This window comes from Citrus clementina, unplaced genomic scaffold (genome assembly GCF_000493195.1).
Source record: "Citrus clementina cultivar Clemenules unplaced genomic scaffold, Citrus_clementina_v1.0 scaffold_9, whole genome shotgun sequence".
In the NCBI taxonomy this organism is placed as follows: Eukaryota; Viridiplantae; Streptophyta; class Magnoliopsida; order Sapindales; family Rutaceae; genus Citrus; species Citrus x clementina.
Window position 1 is genome coordinate 13,526,781 of NW_006261964.1, and position 24,651 is coordinate 13,551,431.

General features: G+C 31.3%; 2 protein-coding genes across 2 annotated transcripts; both read left to right on the forward strand.

The window, feature by feature from the left end:
• The first annotated feature begins 5,277 nt into the window (after positions 1-5,277).
• Positions 5,278-8,820, forward strand: LOC18033567 (mediator-associated protein 2). Its single transcript, XM_006420757.2, has 5 exons — positions 5,278-5,470; positions 5,776-5,937; positions 6,185-6,263; positions 6,417-6,500; positions 8,091-8,820. The coding sequence occupies exons 2-5, from the start codon at positions 5,809-5,811 to the stop codon at positions 8,471-8,473; spliced, it is 675 nt and encodes a 224-aa protein (XP_006420820.1). The 5' UTR covers positions 5,278-5,470; positions 5,776-5,808; the 3' UTR covers positions 8,474-8,820.
• A 9,542-nt stretch (positions 8,821-18,362) lies between these two features.
• On the forward strand, positions 18,363-21,315 carry LOC18033071 (E3 ubiquitin-protein ligase At3g02290). The gene is made up of 5 exons (XM_006420758.2): positions 18,363-18,643; positions 19,024-19,224; positions 19,855-20,293; positions 20,513-20,622; positions 21,027-21,315. The coding sequence occupies exons 2-5, from the start codon at positions 19,105-19,107 to the stop codon at positions 21,051-21,053; spliced, it is 696 nt and encodes a 231-aa protein (XP_006420821.1). The 5' UTR covers positions 18,363-18,643; positions 19,024-19,104; the 3' UTR covers positions 21,054-21,315.
• The last annotated feature ends 3,336 nt before the right edge of the window (positions 21,316-24,651 follow it).

Consider the following 24,651-nt stretch of genomic DNA (forward strand, 5'->3'; position numbering starts at 1 on the left):
TTGCACGCATATTGTCTTCAAAGCAGTCAATCGTTACAATGAAGCTGGTTAGATGCCTACTCTATTTTTCTTGTACTAATTTGATTTTTGCCAAAAATTGATAAACTCCAAGGACATATCTTGATCAAAAAATCTTTCAAGGCCATTTCTAAAACACAAAATTATAATTTATAATGATAAAAAATCTAAAGCCATAATGATAATTCAATCATGCAAAGTTTACCAAGCATACAAGCATGCCTTCAAAATTTTCAAGCTACTATCCATCTATTAAGACCCACTCAACTTAATCAGTGGGCAAGATAATCTTATCCACATCATGCTAATGTACTCAATGTCATAGTATGATAAGACAAGTATGAAACCTTTACTAAGATTAAAGTAAATGACCATAGCTTACAATCAATAAAGCAATAAGCATTATTATTGAAACAATTAAATCATCGTGCCTTATCATTTCCTCTTAGATAATGATCAAGTGATCACGGTCACTAGCTTTCATCAAGGAACTCTCCGTCATCCTTTGATTGTGGTATTTACAAAAAATATTTAAGTTGTGCCTTTTGGTACCCAAACATTCTTGGATCCTTGGGTGTTAGACGTGGTTCATTTTGGAACCCAAACCTTCACTAAAGTAAGTATTTTTCCTAATTGAATATGGATGGATCATATGACCATTGCCATTACAATAATTGCAAGTGATTTGATGTTCAATGTTTGAGGTAGCCTTAATAAAATAATTTTTCTAATACTTTTGTTTTATGTTAGGCTTATACCTAATGCCTTTCTCAAAAATGCACTTTTGAGAACAAAGCAATTATCTTATATTCTTTTGCCCATCGATGAACATTAAAACACTGTTATTTAGTTCATTGCTCTTTTTCTTAAGAGCTTGATTCTACTTAATTAAAATATCGACATTTGAACTATCAAATTCAATTGAGCTACTTGGTTTCTCTTTCAAATAAGAATTTCTTTATGTAAGTTCTTTTTCCTACTCAAGAATATCAAGTTTATTTATGGTAGAAGCATTTTCATTTTTTAAAATTTTATTTTGCTTTTATAATCATTATTTTTATTTGAAAAAGCTAAAATCTTCTTTTCAAGAAAGGCATTTTTCAAATAAATTTTCTTCAAACTACCATGTAGTTCTTAAAAAGCTTCAAATAGTTTATATACAAAGGTTGTTTATTTACCTCATCAAGTTCATCAAATGATTTACCTTCTAGTGCCATTAGTGCAAAATTTGATATCTCACGAGCTTGCTCCTCATTGGAAGTGTCATTATCATTATCATCCCATGTTGTTACCATTACTTTCTTTTGTGAATAATGGTTCTTGATAAGAAGGTATTTCAATCTTATGTAACCCAGCTTTTTGTAATCAAAACAAATAATTGCCTCTTTCTTCTCTTTCTCCACTTTAAGGTTTTCTCTTTTGAAATCGTTAAAATTTCGTCTCTTAGTTTTGCTTCTTCAAGAACTTTCTAGCAATCATTTTGATACCTTTATCTTGGAAGTTATTCCAATAAAAGATCAAAATGCAGTGCTCTTCTTCTCTTATCTTCATCAATCTTTTCATTAGCAATATCTTCTTCATATGAGATAAGTGAGCCAATAAAATCATCAAGAGATAAGATATTGAGATCTATTGCTTCTTTAATGGTAGTTCTTCTTGGTCTCTACTCTTTCAACAAGGATATAATAACTTCACTTTTTCATTATCAGTAAAGGTCTTTCCAAGTGCTCCAAGAGAATTCACAATGTGAATCTAGTGTACATATCATGGACACTCTCATATGATTCCATTTGAAACATATCTTGGACACTTTCATATAATTCCATTTGGAACATCTCATATTGCATAGTGAAACTACTAATTTTAGACTCGATTCCCTTGTAAACAACCTCAAATTTCCTTTAAATTTCAAATGCATTAGCACAACCTAAGACTCTATAAAATTCTTCTTTCAAATGCCTTAGCCCAACCTAAGACTCTATAAAATTCTTTCTTGTCTAAGGCATGAAATAAAGCATTCATAACTAGAATTTAAAGACCTCTTTCTTTTATTTAATTCACTCTACTCATTTAAAGGGTTTGGAATTTCTTCTCTATTTTCATCTTTTTCCTAGAACGTATGGTTTATCACAAACTATTTCCAGTATTTCATAGTTTAAGGCTTGTAGATAGATTCTCATTGTCATATACTAATAAAGGTAGTTATTAGCATAAAAAAGTGAGGGCTAGTGGTGGATTGACCTTCTATAAAGGTTGTGCCATTTTGGTTTGCCATAGATATTTTACTCTAGATAATTAAGTACTAACAAGAGAACTTCTCTCTGATACCAAATGTAATTCTAACTAAACAACCTAAGGAGGGGGGTGAATTGGGTTTTTAAAAAGTACTTCAATAACAATACCACTATCCAACACCAACAACTACTACAATCCAACCACAGCGTTAGCCATAACAACAAGTAAATTAAAAAAAATAGAGGTAGATAAAACAAGCACAATAATCTTTACGTGGTTCGACAAATCTGCTGATGTCCATTCCTCCAAGTAATCTAAGTTTGAGGATTCCATTAACACCAAGCCTTATATTTCGAGGTTCCAAAATGAATACAATTGACTTCAAAGATAACAATAAACTTTAGAATCCTGAGATGATCCCACATATCTTTAAGCAAACAAATGAAAGCTCAAGTATGCTTAGAATGATCAAGCTTTAGCTTGGCGAAAGTTGTGAAATTAAGTTAGAGTTAGTTTTTCATATATGGATCAAGAAACTAGCCATTACTCTCTTAAACTAAGTCATTTTATACTGTTGAAATAATTTGAAAATTTTAACCCTAAACAAATCATCACTAAAAATAAGTAGATAATTGTTTCAAAGACAAAATGCATCACATTGTTAATAGATGACCGCTAACTGCAAGAAAAATGATAGCTAATTCTAATTTATCAATTTTTCATATTTTTCACTTTGAAACTAAAACTCTATAAATAATATATTAACCCAAAATGTTATAAAAACTTTCAAATAAGTACTTTTCTAGAATTTAAAAAAAAAATACTTGGGTGATTTCAACATTTCCAAAACTCTTCAAATTAGTTCATATACTTGAGAATAAACCTTTTGATGAAAACATTAAATTGAACTGTTATCTTCAACTATAGAAACTGTATAATATGAAAAATAGAGCTAGTAAAACAGGTCATTGGGTCGTATTTGTGTCGTGTCAAAATTAGGTGCCGACCCATTTAATAATCGTGTCAAAATATTAAGACTCAAACCCGACATGGAAAAATAATCGGGTTACCCAAAAACCCGCTTAATAGCTATATATTAAACAAAAGTTACATCAAATATTTACAAACTGTCATACATACGTATGTACATAAATACATACATACATAATTTATCGATATTATAAAATATACATATCTGCCAAAATATTGCACATTTACACTATTGAAATTTTAATTATATATATGTAAATAATATTATATATCAATATTATAAAATATGCATATCTACCAATATTTTATACACTTACACTATTGAAGCTGTAAATGTATTTAAAATTTTATAAATAAAACATTATATTTATATTCATCCTTTTAAAGAATAAAAATAAAAGAGAAAATCATCTCTAATATTTGAGTTTTGATGACAAGAACCTGCAAATCATTTTAAAATAGAAAATATAATCGGGTCATTAATCGAGTAAATGGGTCAAGAATTTTAAGCTTAATCCGACACAAAAAAAAATCGTGTCAACTTGGACCCGATCCATTTAATAGTCGTGTTAAATTCGACTACCCATACTCATTTATTTGTATCGTGTTCGTGTCAGGTAATCGGGTGGTGTCAAATTTTGCCAGCTCTAATGAAAACAAAGATAAATTTAAATACCTTGATCATTATAATAATTTGAGCTTTTAATTGCTTAATCATGCACACATTTAATCATATTAGCTTTACAAGAAATGTGATAAGAAAGATCACCTAAGCTATTATCTTTTATGCTTGTTCTTGACTTGATGAGTTTTGTCAATAAATTTTTTCAGCTTGATCTTACATGGGTAATATTTGATCATAAAGAACTAATGAGATGCAAAAGCATTTTTCCATATAACTCTTACTATATTATTTGTTATCATCAAAATTAAGGTTTGTAAATAGATTATACACCCCCTAAAATCCTTATAACATCCCGTTTGAATTTTATTTCCTAAAGTGTCCCAATGTTATGCTAAAATTAACCATCATTCTATAAAATTCACCTTAAAAAAAAATTCTTTAAGTTTTATTTATAGAATACATAAAAATCCTAAAATTTTAAATTATTTTCTTCTTATAATATAACTTCTGTCTTCATGTTTCTAAGCCCTTATAATTTTTTAAAAAATTATTTTTTTAATTACAATTTAAAATATAAATTGAAATTATGAAATAGGATGGATGTAAAAATTTTGTTAAAAAAATAACCTATTTAAGTGTTTGATTGAATTCCCATTCAAAATAATAATTGAATTAATTTATCCTTGGTTATTTATGTAATTTCAATTGGAAAATAATTTCATAAGGAATTTGAAGATGGTTTGAGCTATTTGACCCCTCCAAATTCCTCTCTACACCCATTTGGAAAAAAAAATTTAAAAATTTAAAAATTGAAGTCCCAAAATTACCCTTCACTAATCTCTATCTCTACTTTAAAATTGCATATCCTCTCTCTACTCTCACATTTTATAAATTAAACACTCAATTTTACTTTATTTTGGATTTATTTTTTGGCTTTTCTTAATATAACAAAATCTCTATTACATACTTTATATACATAAGAATTTTTTTTCTCGTTATTCGTTAGCTTTTGTGTTCAGTAAAATTAATTTCTTGCTGTTTATTAACTTTCATTAATGATATAAATTTATTGTGTTTATTTTAAATGGTGGGTTTTGTTCCTTAAAATTAGTGATATCAATTATTTATAGTTAAAAAATATATTTGGATGAATTTATGAGGATTTTTGAAATTGAGAAAGAAAGAAAAGAATATGTTAATTAACTAATTTTTTCAAAAATTATTTAGATAAATAAAAATTTTTAATTAAAAAGGAGGTTTTGAGAAAAAGTTGGTGGGTTTAGTCTCAGATTGTCCAAAGGCTTCTTTATAAAATACCCATCTAGGGTTTGTTAAAAGGTCTGGTCCAGTAGGCTTGGTCCAGGGCCGACCCGGTCTTAACTGGCCCTTAAATTATTTAAAAAATATATTTTAAAATCATTTGAATTAAAAAGCAAAAAAACCCTAAAATCTCTGCTCTTCTATTCTCCCTCCTCGCGCGCTCACACCCTAAAATCCCAGCCGGGTTTGATCTTCATAGATTGGAGCGAGGATATCCTTTGATATCGCATCGGTGGCATCAATAATCCCCACGGAAGAGAGGCTGTGACGCTCACTCTGAAGGTATGCATTTCTTTATCTTATTTTTTGTTTTATTTTCTATATATGTTTAATTTGTGTGCTGTGGTTTGGTATTATTATTGATATAGCTCAATGTAACATCCCAGTTGAGTTAATCACTTGTTTATATCTGCTTGAGCCTTGACCCAAATAATTATCCCAACGAAATCATGTCAATTAGATTGGGCATTCATTATAGTCCAATTAATAAATTATTGTGAAATTGTGAATTCTCCCTTATTTAAATGCTCGTTGCATTATTTATTATCTGCTGCTATGAAATTATTAATTGTTTGTATTTAATATAGTGGGTTAGGGGGATCAAGAGTTTGATTGAGGCAATGGATGATGCCACTGTAGAAGGCTACAAACCTACAGAAGAATATGAAGAAGAATTGAGAGACCCTCTTGTTGATCTTTCTTTAATTGACTCCACTGAGCTTTGGCTTATTCAATGGCCTTATAAGCAAGTATGTTATTTCTTGCTTGATTTCTTTTTATCAATGATTTAACTTCTGTAATAGCTATATATCAAACACTGAATGCCATTTTGTAACATAAGGACGAATTGTTTCATTTATTGAGAACTCATTGGAGTCTTTTGTGGATGCAACTCATTCTTATCGCTAGAAAATTTTATTAGTATCAGCTTAAGCATTAATGATGATTGGGATCTGAATTTATTGGTTCTTTTTATTATATAAATATTTTTTTCAGATGCCTGATTTTGATGGAAAAGAATTGTCACTTGAGCTCCGTGGCAACGGATGGTTGGGCAGTTTTGAGGATTCATCTGGTATATACAAAGAACAGAACTAGTGAATAACTCTCCATGCATATATATACATGTAATTGCAGCTTGGTATCAGTATGATTTTTGTATGGCTAGGCTGTAATGGATTGGTTTCGTGACACTGTTATGATGAATACCTGTTATATTTTGTGGTAGGAAAAGCGTATGATATTGTCAGCAATGACTTTCAAGAGCCAGATGAAATGGTATTTCTTAACTATCCATCAGAGCCAAAAATTGGTATGTATTTGAAGGATTATTCATTCTTTCCTTTTATTCTTATATATGTTCTCTCTTTCTAATATATTTGTCACGGTGGTGGTTTGTTGCTGTTCTGCTTCATGGACAATGACTATCTACTCTGTTTACACAACTATATAATTTTTATTCCACCTGCATCAGTAAACCATTTTTTTTTTTTAAGTTGTGTGGATGCTCATTTATAGCCATCTTTGTCACAGATTAAGTTCTTGAGAGAAGTTGGTTTCAAAAGTGCTCTGTAGGGTTCAGGAAAATATGTCTGCATAGTTACCTTGTCATGGTTCAGTTGAGTGGAGGTTTCATTACAAATTTATATATTGTCGAGACTTTGAGCATCCTTTTAGACTATGCTACAGATCATCAAATATTTAATAAATTTAAACAAAGAAAGGAAAATTATAATTTTTTAGAATGCTTCGTAATCCAACCTAACGTGATACCACATCAGGAGGGTTTTACTTTGTTCATTCATGCTTCATTTTCATCTAACCTGAAAATTGGAATTGTTTTTGTTTTGGCGAAACTGGGCCAAATTGGAATGGTGGTTTTCATGTGATAACTGATATATGGCAAACTATTGACTGATGGTTTCAGCAATGTTGTTACAATTTATTTTTTCCACCGTGCTTAAAAATAAGTTATCTGTCTCCTCTGTATGCTATGTTCAAATGGTGTTTATAACTTAGAGGCCTAAGATTAAAGTCTCTGATTTGGAGGTTTTGGGCAAAGATTCATCTTGTAAATCATATTTTTCAGTGGTTTATTGGAGAATCTTTCCAGTGTGATTACGAATTTCAAGATTATTCGAAAGGCTGAAATCACACCCAAAGTTCAAGTCGTTTAGGGTCTTTGGCCCTGTGTATGTCAGTACCAGGGAAGTCATTCAAAGAAAGTGTCTGATGATGTGCCTTTCACCATCATGACATGTGACTTGTAGAAAGAGTATCCTATATGCCATTCTCGATTCCTGTGGATCCTTACTTTTGGAAAATAGTTGTTTTGGGGGAAGGGTAGAAAGCCAAATCCTTAGTGAGTGCATTGGATGCATTGTTTTATCACTCTTATGGATTCCAAAAGGAGCAATTGTATCTTTAATGAAAATATATGAGAAATTATATGCAGGCTTGTGGGAGAGAGTTCATCGTTTGCTTCATACTGATTTCAAGGATTTTCTTTATACATCTAGATGTTTGGGAAGGCTTTTGAGATAGTATTGTATAGATTGATATCATTTTCTGGGTGTGATCTTTTATGAAATTGGTTCCCCCCTCCCTTATTGTTTGTTTTCTTTGTAGAATTTAGTCCACATTTCTACCTCCTTTCTTTTTGGCATTAATTTACACATTTTTCTTTTTCTGAAAATAGGGAGATTCAAATCTCTGATTTTGTGTGTTTGATGCTTAGATCTTGCATCTGTATTTAAAAATTGGTTATTTATGTATTCGCTTGTTTAATCATTGCTCATTACCATTGTTCTGCTAGTCATTGTATAAATAAACCCGAACTTTGAGAACTTGATACGAGGCCAGAGGGTATCTATTTGTTCTGATGTAAATACTTTGATGTTAGTTGGTAAGATTTCACGGCGGGTTTCCCTAGTCCATTACCCTGAGCCTAAAGAAGTAGAAGAACTTAATCCTGACAAAATCAGACAGTTGCATGTGACATCTAGTGGAGCTTCAATGCCAAATCATCGATTTGCGAGTTCTGGACAAAGTAGTTGGCGAAGAAATTCACAGTCGACATTGGAACATTCATCCTACACCCAAAGTAGCAGATACAAAAGTTTTTCACCTGAAGGTGGGGAGCCATCAAAACATTCAAAGCGTCGACGTGCCCACGAGCCCAATCATTCGACAGACCATTCACTGGGGCGTCACAGTGAAGTTACCTCTTTAGGGTCCTCAGAGCGTTCTCATCAAGAGAAATTAAAGAGGAAAGGAAAGTCTTGAGTAAGGTTGCTACCTGCTCGGTTGCTCTCCCACTATTATTCACGTGCAGCTTCCTGCGGATATGCCGTTATTTTCAAAGTGAATTAAGTAGTAATTGTACTCAAGATTCTTGTTTCATTTTGAATTCCTTTCTTATTGAAAACCGGGCTCAGTAATTTTGGCTTTGGTCATTGAAGGGTTGAAGCAATAGTAGCCCTATTATTATGCTTGATTATCTTAAATTTTTCTTGTTCACTCTAGTTTATAGAGCTATTTGAGGAAGCTTTTTTTTTCATTTACATAATTAATTAAAACCAAAAAATGTAAAATGTACTCTATTTTAGGTTATTTATATCCCAGTGCATCATTTGAAATAGAATTATATTATTAGATTCAGAGGTCGTAGCCTTACAGGTTCGTTATAACATGCGGAAATTATAGTTTTTGAGAATATTTTTAGAAGGTAATTTGACATCTGTTGTGACTCTAAATATACATATTTATAGTACTAGCCAAAAATTTAATGTGACTATTTTGAAAATTTTTAATATTATAGCCTAATGGCGGCACAATTTCCTCACCATAACCCATCCCCACCAGCAACAATCATCTGGCAATCATAAACAACCTCTGAATAACCTTATGGAGCTGTTCATTTCTTTGTTCGAGAAACACTCATCTTCTCGAGCAAAGAAATACAGTTTCAATTTCTTCAACATCAAGAAATCCGAACACCATCAAAAACACCTTCCTTGGCATAGAACAGACCATCATTTTGGCCAAATGCTTAGAAACCCTAAAACATCCCTTAATCGCACTTTTCGTTATGTCACCATTCCATAATTCCAACCTTAAGCCTTAGCACACGTTAGGTTTTTTTTTTCCCAAACTTAGGGTGTGTTTGTGATTGAGGTTGGACAATTGTAACTTAAAAGTTACAGCACTAAAACGTTTGGTAAACACTAGATGTTGTACCTTTGAAGATATGTTGATATGATTTTTTACTTGTATAATGAAAAATTTATTATATCTTTAATAATTTTGTCGAAATTATTATTTAAAATTTATATTTACTACATATTATTAATTTTGGTTTTATAGTTACAGTTTTTTTTTCACAGTAGCTATAGCTTAAAAGCTATAGCACCTAAATCCCAAACAGGACCTTAATGCCGCATTACTACTGGAACAACACCTTAAATCTTGATCTCCATTATTCAATTTTTTATTCTGCTTCTCCTACACCACTCCTTAAAGCAGATGTCGTTACTATTTACGCCCCAAATCTATTTGACAAGTCAGATGTGATAAAAGCACCAAGACGAATTTATTTGGATCTTATCAACGTCTAGATGCACCCTTGGACCTTACCCCTCGAACTATTGAACAAAACAGTAGGTTCACATAGCACATCAAGCACAAGTCACAAATTACGTCCAAATCCTAATTTTAGCTGAAGAAAGATCGTCTCTGGCCAATTCGGAGGTGACACATGGACGATTGAAATCTAGTAAAACAATAATAAGATTTGGGGATTACTATGCTATGAATTCGATATACATGATGTCTTTAAAATAATAATAGTAATAATTTAGCTAGCTTGCAACAATGATTTAGTACCCCTATTTTTTGTCTTTTACCGATTTGGCCGTTGGATTTGCAGCATAACAATCAAAAGGCTTTGAATTAATTTACACAAATAACATTGGAAGACTTGTTTGAGTTCAGTTTTTGATAAAAGACTATTTGAGAAAATTGAATTTTTGTCAAATACATTCAGTGGAATGGATGCCACTTTATATAGATGCCTTACAACATAGATCCTATTCTTATGCCTATAAACTAGCTATGACTTTTATAGAAATGATAATTAAATAGATATACAATATTTACTTTCCTATCTTACATGATTTTCTTTAACACTCCCCCTCAAGTTGGAGTGTATGTTAATAACACCCAACTTGTCAAGTAGTACTTCAAATTTAGATGAACTCAATGCTTTCGTGAATAAGCCTGCAATTTGTTTGTTGGTTCGTATGTGTGCTGTCTTGATCAAGCCCTCCTGAATCTTTTCACGAACTAAGTGACAATCAATCAATATGCTTTGTACGTTCATGAAAGACCATGTTCGAGGCAATGTGTAGAGCAACTTGGTTGTCACAAAACAACATGACTGGTTGAGTGTGTTTGATTTCTAAGTTTGTCAAGATATTCTTCAACCGCAACATGTAGTAGCCATAGAGCGATACTTTGCCTCGACTGTTGATCGAGCCACTATTGTTTGCTTTTTTGTTTTCCGCGAAATTGGTGATTGTCCTAGAAATATACAATAATTTGTTGTCGACCTTCTTGTGTCTTTGCACCAAGTCCAATCAGCATCACAAAATGCCTTCAATTGGAGTGTGCTTGTGGAGGATAAAAGGATACTTTATCCTTATGTGTGCTTCAAATATTTGAGAACCCTATATGCTACCTCAAGGTGTGGTATACAGGGTTTGTCCATAAATTGACTTAAAACATGGACGGCATACACCAAATCTGGCCTAGTAATGGTCATATATATCAATCTTCCCACAAGACGTCTATATGACGAAGGATCATTCAAAAGGTCTCCATCAGATTGTGTAAGAACCAAGTTTTGTTCCATCGGAAACTTGGCTGGTTTAACTCCTAAAAATCTAGCATCTTTCTAGTATCTCCGATGCATATTTTCTTTGAGAAAGACAATTCCTCTTCAAAGACCTCGTCACTTTTATGCCTAAGAAATATTTAAGTTGACCAAGATTTTTAAGGTTGAATTGCTTGGATAAAAAATGTTTTACATCTTCAATATGCTGTAGATTGTTGCTTGCCAATATCACATCATCGACATAAACAATAATTGTCGTGAAACTACCATTTTAAGATCAAATGAACAATGAGTAATCCACTTTCAATTGGTGAAAACTAGCAGCTTTGAGGGCTGAAAATAGCTTTATAAACCATTGCTTGGAAGCTTGTTTCAAGCCATACAAGGATTTATTGAGCTTGCATACTCGAGTCTCCCTTTTTCGTCCAAATCCAGGAGATTGTCTAAAAAATCTCTAGAAAGCATAAATATTTCTAAAAAAGATTCTTCTTCTAGAGTTTAGCCGAAAGACAAAGGTAAAAAAGCTGGAAAAAAGAGACCGTCTACCAAGCAAGATGGCAAGCCAAAGGCAAATGCTTCAAGTGTGGACAGAAAGATCTCTAGAAAAAGGATTGCCTTAAGATTGTGAAATCAGATATGAGAAATCTTTTTGTAATTGAGTCATGTTTTGTTTAGAATCCTGTTGACACTTGGGTGTAGGATTCAGGAGCAACTAATCATATTTATAATTCACTTTATTTGTTTCAGGAAACTAGGAAACTAATTGAATGAAGCATCAAGCTACAGTCAGGGACATGACAGTTCGTGTCAGCAGTGAAAACTGGATCTGTTTTATAATAAGAGACTTATTTGTTTTGGTACATTGGAAGATAATTTATATCATTTAAGTCATATGATCCATTCTATGCATGACACAGTGATCAATAATGATGAGCATATACATTTATCTAAGAAAAGAAATATTTCTTCCAACCAATGTTACCTCTGGCATTTATGCTTCAGTTATATAAACCAAAATAGGATACAAAGAATGATCAAAGATGGGCTCTTGGGTCCATTGAAAAATGAATCATTGCTACTCTATGAATCTTGTTTAGAAGGGAAAATGACCAAAAGGCCATTCTCGGCCAAAAGAGTGTGTGCAACAGTACCACTTGAATTGGTACATACAGATGTATATGGACCAATCAATGTACAAGCTCGAAGATGTTATGATTATTTCATCACTTTCACTGATGATTACTCAAAATATAGTTATGTTTATCTAATGCGGCATAAGTCTGAAGCTCTTGAGAAATTCAAAGGGTATAGGGTTGAGACAGAAAAGTAATTAGATAAAAGTATAAAGAAATTTCGATCTGATCGAGGTGGTGAATTTTTCTCAGGAGATTTCAAAGAATGTCTGGTTGAAAATTGGATTTTATCTCAATTAATTGCCCAGGAGACACCACAACAAAATGAGGTAATTGAAAGGAGAAATATAACTCTTTTAAATATGGTGAGATCTATACTTAGTTATTCGTCATTATCAATCTTTTTTTGGGGACTAGCACTGGAAACTACAGTTATCTCTTGAACTTAGTTCCATCTAAGTCAGTGCCTAAAGCCCAATAGAATTATGGTCAGGTTGCAAACTAAGTTTACGACATGTCCGTATTTGTGGATCACCAGCACATGTGCTAAAACTAAAGGCAGATAAAATGGATTCACGTTCTAAGGTTTGTATGTTTGTGGGGTATCCCAAAGGAATAAGGGGAGATTTATTTTATAGTTCTCAAGATAGGAAAGTGATTGTGAGCACACATTTCACTTCCCTCGAGGAAGACTATATGAATAACTTCAAACTTAAGAGTAAGGTAATACTTGACGAACTGTCAGGTGATCAGGTTGATGCTTAGCTTTCAACACATGTTATAGAACATGAACAACAACAACAACAATCAATTTATCAACACAGGATTATTCTTCAACAATAATCTCTCTTAGAACCTCGTCGTGGTAGGAGGGTAACTAGGTTACCTGTGAGATACATGTTATTGGGAGAAACCTATATGGCTATCTCAGATGAACATGTACAAGATCCCACTAGCTACAACAAAACTTTAATAGACAGAGATGTTGAACTTTGGAAAAAAGCTACGAATCAAGAAATGAAATCTATGTATTCCAATAAAGTCTGAGAATTTATAAAGGTACCAAATGGGGTAAAACCTATAGAGTATCTATAAGAAATAAAGAAGAGTAGACGGAAGGGTGGAAACATTTAAAGTAAGATTAGTATCCAAAAGATTTACTCAGAAAGAGGGAATCGATTATGAGGAAACTTTTTTCTTCGGTTGCTATGCTTAAATCCATTAGGATTCTGCTCTCCATTGCTATAATACTAGATTATGAAATTTGGCAAATGGATGTCAAGACTGCCTTTCTTAACGGGCATCTTAAAAAAGACATCTACATGCAGCAACCAGATGGATTCATATAAAAAGGCCAAGAACACATGGTATGTAAGTTGCAGAGATCCATTTATGGATTGAAGTAAGCATCCCGGTCATGGAACATCATATTTGATCAAGCAATTAAATCGTTTGGATTTATTCAGAATATTAATGAACCATTTGTGTACAAGAAAATTCAAGAAAAATCTATAGCATTCATAGTTCTTTATGTAGACAATATTCTCCTAATTGGAAACGATATAGGAGTATTGACTACAATAAAGAGTTGGTTAGCAAAACAATTTGATATGAAAGACTAGGGAGTGATAAGTTATATTCTTGGTATCAAATTACTATGAGACCGGAAGAATAAAACTTTAGCCTTGTCTTAATCGGTTTATATTGACAAGATATTGGCTAGATTTAGCATGGAAAATTTTAAGACTGGTTTCTTACCATTCAGATATGGAATTATATTCTCTAAAGATCAATCACCTAAAACATCTGAAGAGATAAAGAAAATGAGACGAGTTCCCTATGCAGAAGCTGTGGGAAGTCTCATGTATGCCATGCTTTGCACTGGGCTAGACATCTGTTTTGCGGTAAGGATGGTTAGCATATATCAATCTAATCCTGGACCTAAACACTGGACTGCAATCAAGCATATAATGAAGTATCTGAAAAGAAATAAAAATTATATGCTTGTGTATTCTGGTGATGAACTCATTCCCGTGGGTTATACTGATTCTGGCTTTATGTCGAATAAGGATTCCAAAAAATTAACTTCCAACTATGTGTTTACATTAGGAAGTGGAGATTAGTTGGAGGAGTGTGAAACAGTTTTGTATCACAGACTCTACAACTGAAGATGAATATGCGGCTGCATCTGAAGCTGCAAAAGAAGTTGTATGGCTCCGCAAGTTCCTACAAAATCTTAAGGTAGTACCTGCTGCAACTGTACCCCTTAAATTATTTTGTGATAATAGTGGTGCGGTAGCTCAATCTAAAGAACCACATCAAACAAAAACATATTGAGAGGAAGTATCATCTTATAAGAGATATAGTGTAGAGAGGTGATGTGGAGGTTACTGAAATTGCGTCACAGCAAAACTTGGCAAATCCTTTTACTAAGGCCATACCTAGGAAACCTTTTAACTTGCACTTAGAATCCATGGGAGTGCGTGAAATGCCAAATATGCTTTGAGAGCTAGTGGGAGATTGTTGGGAAATTATAATCTTTAAAAGAATATGTGTTTATTTAATTGTAATAAATAATTTTTCTAATTAATAAAATAAATGAGGTATTTTATTCAAGTATTTTAGTTGCATTAATATTTTGAGTAAAGTCCATTTAATTATATTATATGTATTTATGTGATCACCATGTGGATTCACAAAAGACATAAATACAAGTTATTTTATGATTAAATAAATTAAGTTCACAGTTGATAAATAAAGTTGGGCACTTTATTTAGGTATAAACTATAATAAATTCATTGAATGATTTGTCTTAATCATGTATGAATTTATTGATGTAGTACGACTATATTGAACATGATCACATATGAGATTTAATTAACTTTGTAATAACTGTCAGACTTATTAAATCCCATAGGCATTGATTTTATTGTAATTTTAATCTTGAGTTAGTTATAATTTCACAATTGTAATTGTTATTCCATTTGAGTTACTAATGGACACGATACACACTTATAGTCAAGATTACTCGGTATCTTGGTGGGTGCAATAATGAGTATTGAAGTTATAGATTAACAATATAGAATTTGTACAACATATCTCTTGATGGGCTTTCGACACTTGATTATAGAATTCTCTGGCCAGAGTGTGTCAACATATTTAGTATGTTGAAAATAATCATTAGAAAAAGTCAATAAATATCAAGGAACAAGATGTAATTAAATTGATTGGACAGTTGAGATATTGATTTAATTAACGATGTGTTACAAAGGATTATGAAGTAAGGAATCAATGTGGCATGGGTTGAATTCTTATTAAAGAACACTATCCTACATAGCATACAATTATAAAGGTCAGTTCCAATTTTTTAGTGGAGTAGATTTAGAATTAAATAATTGGGTTGGTTTAATTACATATCTAATTATTGTAGACACTATTGTATATATCCATATAATCCTTAGGTTAGCTCATTTAATTGATTGCGCCGCTATTGGATTAATAAGCAAGATAACTAGATATTTAGATTAAAATGCTAAATATATTATTTAGTGAGAGGCTCCATTTAATATACTTATGTGTAAGGGCCTTGCGTTATTTTATAAGGTGTGCCCCTATAACAAGAATAAGTAAGGCCACTTTTGGTTTTATTATTTTTTAATTAAAATCAAATTTGATTTAATAGAATTAAAAAATATATAAATATGGAGTCTATGGTTTCCACTAAATAGAGATATAAAATGGCTTGTTTTTTTCCAAAAGAAGAGTGACGAGCCACAATATACAGATAAGAGAAAAAAAATATTTTCTCTCTAATTTTGAGAGGAATATTTTCTCGTGCTAGTTGCTTTTAGTGGTGATAAATGTGCTCACACGTCAAGTGCAGATCAAACTTGAATCATAACATGGAAGATCATTGGTGACAAATCGTAATCTAATAAGATTGGTTGTGACGGATCGTGATCTAACAAGAGTGGTGGTGACGGATCGTGATCTGGGAGCCTAGATTACTTCAATGAAAAAGAAAAGTTAGATTGTCAAGGTATAATTTTCTAGATTACGAATTCTTATATATTATATGAGATCGATCCTAAAAGTTTTTACAAGAAAAATTGATTTTCACCAACATGCAGCACCCTCGGGTCTCTTTTGTGTGACGTAGTCACAGCAATAATATGCCATCATGTAGGATGCTTAGCTTCATGCTGCTACTTTGTTTGAAATTTTTTTAATTTCTTTTTAAGTTCGGCTCGTCCGGACATCTATTTTTTTTTTAAAAAAAAAGGTTGACGATACTAAAATAGTCATTCTATGTTTAGGGTGAAAATAATCATTTAATCAATTTTTTTAAAATATTTTTGTAGAATTAAGACAGTAGTGGAGCAATAATACACTTTATAATCTTCTGATAGATTGCTGCTAAAAAAGAAGTGTTTTTTTTTTTTTTTTGAAAAGGCTAAAAAAGAAGCGTTGATGTTTGATAGTCGGTGGATATTTCCCATTTATTTAGTAACTACTATTAATTTCCGATCATCACCTCATTTGCTGCATTTAAAAAACACATGACAAGTTATTTATTGATAGAAAATAATTTTTTTTTTTTTTAAAGAAAGAAGTAGAAGAAGCACATTAGAAAAAAAAAAAAAAAACTAGTAGAAGTAGATGAGGGTTTACCTGGAGTGACGAAAAGAAAAATCCAAAGAACACTAAAGTTTTTAAGATTTTCATGATTAGAGTTTAAGGGACAAAAGTCTGATTGTTTTATGGGAATTATATTTCCAATCGGTAAAAGACAAAAAATAGGGGTACTAAATCATTGACTAGTATACTGGTGTGAATAATTAAAAGTTATTGTTTCCAAATTAACTTGTCTCTTAGAGACTTATGTTGCGATTGTTTTTTAACTTAATAACTTAAAGTAACTTAACTTAATTAATTAAGTTAATTAGAGGTGTTTGTTTTTATAACTTAATAAGATTTTTTAGATAATTTTGACTTAATAAAATAAGCCTATTTTTTTAGCTTTTTACTTAATGGAGAAATTTGAATTAAGTCAATTATTTACTAATGTCAAAAATATCCATGTTTTATAATTTATTTTTCATGTTTATTCTAAAACTCACCCATAGACATTTACCCCACATAAAAATATCCATGTTTTTTATTTCTTATATTATATACGATAAAATTTGAAATTTATGGTATTTTATTTATTAAAATTCTAAAACAATTATGTATTCACTTGAATATAGTTTTACTTATAAATGTTAAAATATTGTGGTATTTAATATATTATTTATTTGACATTCAAATTTAATAAGGATACAAATGTAAAAGTACATATTTTCAGCTTTTTCAGTTGAAAAAAATAAACAACTTAATATTTATTTTTCGAAATTCAGACAAAAAATAAACATATTATTTAGATTCAGACATTAAGATCTATTCAGAATTCAGATTAATTCAGGTCTATTCAGATTTCAGACAAAAAAACAAACGCCACCTTACTATAGGAGGAATTAGATTTTGACCAATATTGCCGTAAGTAAATTTTTGTACGGAAATTACATTAAAAAGTGAGGGAAGTAAGATATTTGTGATAACTTATTGTTTATAAATTAATGCACATTAATTTTCATCAGAAATTAGCGAACTTTTTCCTAATAATATCGATTTTATTAACAACAAAACAGAAATTTCTAACTTCAAACAATGTTCTCCAAACTGCTTGTTTTAGAGTTTCTATTATAATTTTATTAATTTCACAAAAATAAAATTATATCTTCTTATTTCTTCAGAAACAACCGCTAATATTTTATACAACTGAAAACTGATAGCTTATTCAGGGCAATAGAAACAATTTATTTTTTAAGTCAAAACAATTTTAAACAGGTTGAAAGGTTAAAAGATTTTTAAAAAATAAAATTAATTTCTTCAAAATTAAATGGTAAAGTTAAAAAAAATAAAAGATAGGTTTTTCGGTATTCTAAAGATCTTTAACATAAATTAAATGTTAATATTTATCTTATTTTTTATTTTTTTTCAATTTTATCGAATAACATAATTACATATTAGTTAATATTTAATAAACCCACATTTTATAAAATGATAATCATTAATGTTTGGCAATTAATCTAATCCATAACCCAATCATGACCCCTAAGAAGCAAGAATCCAACAACTTATCAGATAATAAAGAGGGAGATATTAATTTTCTAGAGTAACAATGCATATTTTAATATAATATAATCATCGTTATTGTATTGCCATCAGCTGGTCCACCCAGAGACTTTACCAGATCCATAATATGAAATATCATTTTAGTTTAGTTCCTACTGTAAATTAAAATCGAGCTTCTGTCGCCGGCGATGGCATGTCTTTTGATTCTAAGTGGATCTGCTACAAAATAAAGCTCAACGTACACAAACCCAGGTGCAAAATTTCTTCTTTTCATATATACAAGTTATTTAGAATCTAAGTTGAATTGATTTATCTTTAATGAATTGATTTATCTTTAAAGCTTTGAGATGGTAAGTGAGTGCCTCGCTTTTGTTTTATTTATTTATTTATTTTTTAATTTTTATATGCTTTACTTTTAAGTTCGTCTGTCAATTTTGCTGTTTTCTTTATATGTCTTTGTGAGTTCTTTTGCTTACCACATTTTAGATGTATTTTGCTCGAAAAATAAATATAAAAAGTATTCCAACTTTAGGGATCATTCAACACATTCAACCACTGACGTTATTATTTTGTGTTGCTTTTGCTCTTAACTTTCCTCATTTTTCTGTTTTTATGTGTTGTTCCGTGATTAGGTATTTTTGCTCGTCCTGGTTGATTGCTTTCTAGTTGTTTGAAGGTCGGTGCGCTCCTGGATATATTGCGAAATTACAAAGATGGGTTCTTTCTGCTGCTGTCCATGTATTGAGGAATTTGAAGATTACACGAACCCGAGCAACTCAATATATCGCAACTGCATATGCCTAAGATTCTTTTTCCACCAGCTACTAAATGGGGTATGCTTTTAGTTTTTCAGGCACTGGAACCCTTGGCCAGTTTTTTATCTTTATTATCCATGTGGAAATTTTTTCATTGGTTTGATCTCCTTACATTTTGTATTGATGCTGATGACTATCATCACTTGATGAATGGGTTAAAAACTCAGGGCTCATATGATATGAGTGACAGTTAGGCACCAGAGTCTTCATTGCTGATGTTTGGCCTAGCGAATATTATACCATTGATCAGTTTGAAACTTTATCAAAATTTGCAAATTTTTTCTTTGTCAGCTATGCAATAGAATCGACATATGTTCTGTTCTGATTGTAGTGTCCTTTGATACCTTTGAATTTTAAAATCAATTTCTGGGTTAAAGGAAAACCCTGAAGGAGAATTTAATTATGACAAGAAAAGCTCCTTAGATGTCCTGTTACCTGTAGAAAGGAATGTTGCTTTGTTTTACTTGTAATGCCATAGATTAAACTCAGCCTTTTAGCTTGTGTTGTATTTGTACTTCTGCATTGTGATCAAGACAGGATGTATGGGAGATTAGTGTAAATTATTAGATTTTTCATTGATTGTGACCGCCGTACTATCTGATACAATGTTATCCATTCTTTGTTTGCTGTCTCCCTATGCTTGTGCAGTATGGTGCAATATTCCATAGACTTGAAGGTCGATCTGTGCCAATATCAAATCTAGGAACTGCTTCTTCGGCATCATCAGTACCTGCAACTACTCTACCTGATAATTCTCTAAATGATAATCAATTCTCAGTGTCCAGACCGGCCACTTATGATACTGATCAGAGATACTCTCGTTTACAGCGTGATGGTTTGGTCTCTAGGCGTGATAAGTCGATGATTTATTTTCAAGAGGATGCACAGCCAATAAGAAGAAATATGAGTAGCTCAGGTAGAGAATCGTTGGGTTTTGGGAAGAAACAGAATGTAGTTGATTCTGAAGAAGATTGTAAACTTGTCAATTCCGAGTCCTCGGATAAGGCTTTGGCAACTAAAGCTGCATATGGACCTTATACGCAAACATCTACCGAAGATGAAGATGTCTGCCCTACTTGTCTTGATGGTAATTTGACATGCTTATGTTAGAAGACATTCTCGTTGTAGCTTACAGGGTCCTTTTATTTTCTGTTTTTATGTTGCTCTACTCAATTACTTTTCAAATAACCATAGGATTTGGGAGTAACAAGTTCTCTTTAGGCACACTGGCAAAAGAGCTAGAACGGAAAGGAATTTGCTTCTTTGATTCTTTAGTTATATTCATCTGGATCATTGTTTCTTGCAGAATATACTCCAGAAAATCCTAAAATCACAACACGTTGTTCCCATCATTTTCACCTTGGTTGTATTTACGAGTGGCTGGAAAGAAGTGAAAGTTGTCCAATTTGTGGGAAGGTAAGAACAATCTGCTCGTTTGGAACAAAGTCTACTTCATATGTTTTGGAAAAACACTTGCCTCAGGATATGAGGTGTCTTTTTAGCTCATTTATAAGGTGTGCATGGTAAATTTTTTTTTTTTTTTTTGACCAATTGATATGTGATATACATCTGGATACCCACACCCACATGCACATACATGCATGTATATATGCATGAACAGATTCTACCAAAACTTTTTCATGCTTTCTACCCATTGGCTTGAAATAAAAGAAAAATGAAAACATGCCCTTCATAAATTTATGCATATTTGTGCTAATTGAGTTGGTTATGCAGAAATCCTTTTGTTTCATTGTAATATTAGGCTTATTGATGTTTATTATGCATGACTTGCTTTTATCTGTTTTCATCTGAAATGTCAGGAGATGGAGTTCTGTGAAAGCCCTTAAGTTTATGTTCATAAGATTTTAAAGCAATGGAATGATTACAGAGATACAGCAGCCAGGGGAAATCTGTAAATAGAAAATCTGTTCTTGTTTGAAACTTACTTATGCTTGGAAAAAATATTGTTCTCTATGCGTCACAAGTTTCATTTCCTTCATAGTTTCCTTCTATATGTAATGGTTAGATTTGTATTTTTAGTGTACGAACTTACCCATCAATGTCAACTTATATCAACTAATTCCATCTATATGTAATGATGCTTGCTCCTTAATTTTCTGTTCAATAGGTTGACATCAGATTTTGGTTCAACGCCTAGAATTATGAGAGTTCTTGACAGGGTATATGTAATTAGTTTTGAATGAATTAAGTGGATGATAAGCTTCTATTGATGCATATGAGGTATTGTCTTCTCTAGGTGGCTCTGACAAGTAGTTGCAGGGTTACTAATTTTCATTAGGTACCTGGAAACAAGCCATGCACCAAAGTTTTAGTATTAGTTTGTTCAACAGGTAAAATCTTTTCAAATAATATTTAATTGGTTCATCTGCTAACATCTTTTTGAATAATATTGGTTGGTTCAATTGTTAAAATCATTTCGAATCGTTGAAGCGATTTTGTTTCGACTCTCTCTGACTCTTTCAAAGCAAAATTGTGATTTATGAGTGAGTTCAGTTTAAATTTATGTACTTTGACTTCCAGCACTTGAAAGTGGACTGATTTCACTGAGCTAGCAATAGCATTGGCCCATTTCAACAAAGGGTGGCATTGTAGCCGGTATGGTGAGAGCATAATGGCTAGGGATGTCAAATAAATCCGGATCCGACTCGGATCCACAAAGATCCGAAAGATCTAGATCCGAAAAAATACGGATTTGGATGTGGAAGATGGGTATCCGGATTCGGATAAATTTTATTTTAAATTATAAATTGAATTAAAAATATATATTAAAAATTAAAAATAAATTTTATTTGTGGATTTATTATGTTGTTGTATATTATTCATGTTGATTTATTAATTGTTGGATTATGATTGAATTTTATTTGATAATATGAGGTAAATTATTGAATTTTATTTTAAATTAAAAATGAAAAATTAAATTTTATTTGTAGATTTATTAGATTATTTGTATGTTATTCATGTTGAATCATTCATTATTAAATTATGATTGGATTTTATTTGATATTATTAGGTAAATTATTTAATTTTTAAATTATATATTAAATTATTAAATTTTAATTTTTGCGGATCCGGATATTCGAAATATTTGTCCGCATTCGTTGCGGATATTACCCGCAGCCGGATCTGCATCTTTTTTTGGATCCGGATACGGATCCGGATGTAAAATTATTAATTCGGATCTGGATTTTGCCAACCCTAATAATTGCAGCCAAAGACTTCGTGCAACTGGTTTGTTAACTGGTTGCATCTTTTTTAAAAAAATTAAAAATTAAATCAAAATAATATATTAATTTAGAAATTGTGGAAAAATAATATTAATAGTAAGAAAAAATAATATTAATAGTAAGAAAAAATAATAAATAGAAATTGAAAGAAAGATATCAAATTATCATACAAGAGAAAAAAAAAAGAGAAATATTTGTTTCATATATTATATGTAATATCTCATATTTAACATCAAAATTTTCATGTACTTCATTATTTGTCTCAACTCAATTATTCTAAATACCCCCAATTTCTTTTCATGCCCGTTTCATGTTAGATGTTCAAGTTGCTTGTTTGACTTCAGTTGTTGCACGTTTGATATGAACTCTTGTATGTTCATGTGGTTCACAAGTTTAACCTTATTTGTTCTATGTCTAACCATAAGTGTTGCATGTTTAATGCAACTTTTTTACATATAAATTTCATATCGCATGTTTGACCACATCTGTTGTATGTTTCACGTTGATTGTTGCAGATCTTAAATAAAGTCAAAAAATAAAAATTTTCCTGCACGTTTCATGTTTGACGTCATAGTTGGATGTTTGACGTCAATTATTGCATGTTTGACGTAAAATGTTTCATGTTCACATGGTTCTCATGTTTAACCTTAGTTGTTTTATGTTTGACCTCAGATGCTGCATATTCTACGTAACCTTATTACATGTAAATTTTATGTTGCATGTTTCACGTGAATTGTTGCAGGTCTTGAATACAGTAAAAATAAATAAAATATATTTCCACCCATTTTATGATTTCATGTTTGAAGTTATTGTTACATGTTTGATGTCGGTTGTTTCATGTTTGACATGAATTGTTGCATGTTCAAGTAGTTCTCATGTTTAACTTTAGCGGTTGCATGTTTGACCTCAGATGTTGCATATTTTACGTGACCTTATTACATGTAAATTTCATGTTGCATATTTGACCTCACTCGTTGCGTGTTTCATGTGGATTGTTGCAGGTCTTGAATAAAGCCAAAAATAAAAAATAAAAATTTTCCCACCTATTTCATGTATGACGTCATTGTTGCATGTTTGATGTTGGTTGTTGCATATTTGAAGTGAACTATTACATATTCACAATGAATTATTGCATGTTCAAATGTTGCATGTTTTATGTAGCCATTTTACATGTAAATTTTATGTTGCATGTTTGATTTCACCTATTGCATGTTTCACGTGGATTGTTGCAAGTCTTGAATAAAGCAAAAAAAAAAAAAAAAATTTCCCACCCGTTTCATCCTTGACACTATTGTTGCAATTTTGATTTCAGTAATTGCATGGTTGACGTGAACAATTGCATGTTCACGTGGTTCTTATGTTTAACCTTAGCTATTGCACGTTTGACCTCAAATATTGCATGTTTTATGTGACTTTTTCACGTGTAAATTTCATGTTGCATGTTTGACCTCACCTGTTGTTGTTTCACATGGATTGTTGCAGGTCTTGAATAAAGCAAAAATAAAATAATTTTTTTTGCATGTTTCATGTTTGACATCATTGTTGCATGTCTGACTTTGATTGTTGCATGTTTGACATAAATTGTTGCATGTCCACAAGATTCTCATGTTTAACATGAGTTGTTGTATGTTTGACCTCAAATGTTACATGTTTTACATGTAAATTTCATGTTGTACGCTTGACCTCACCTATCGCATGTTTTACTTGACTTGTTGCATGTGTTGAATAAAACCAAAAATTATAATTTTTCCCGTTTGTTTCATGTTTGACTTCTATATTCCATATTTGAGCTCAGTTGTTGCATCTTTCACGTTAATCCAAATTCACAAGATTAAGCACATTTGTATGTCTCACACAACACACGAAAAATTGAATTATATATTAGATAATATTTCATGCTCTATATTAATACATTTTAATATTTATTAAATTTAAATTGATTTTTTTAATCTAATAATCTAAATTTTAAAATCTTTTAGTGAGCACATGCAATGGCTAAGAACAAGTCATCCACATCAAATTGATAAATGGTTGTAAAATGAACATAATCATAAACCTTTGCGGATTGGCTAACAGATAAGGTTCATGCTCATAGATCATTCAATTTCACTAAAAATAGCCTGTTATTTGTTCTTATTAAACAAACAACAATGCTACCATACATTTCTTGCTTGGTAATGTATATTTTTTGTGGTTAAAC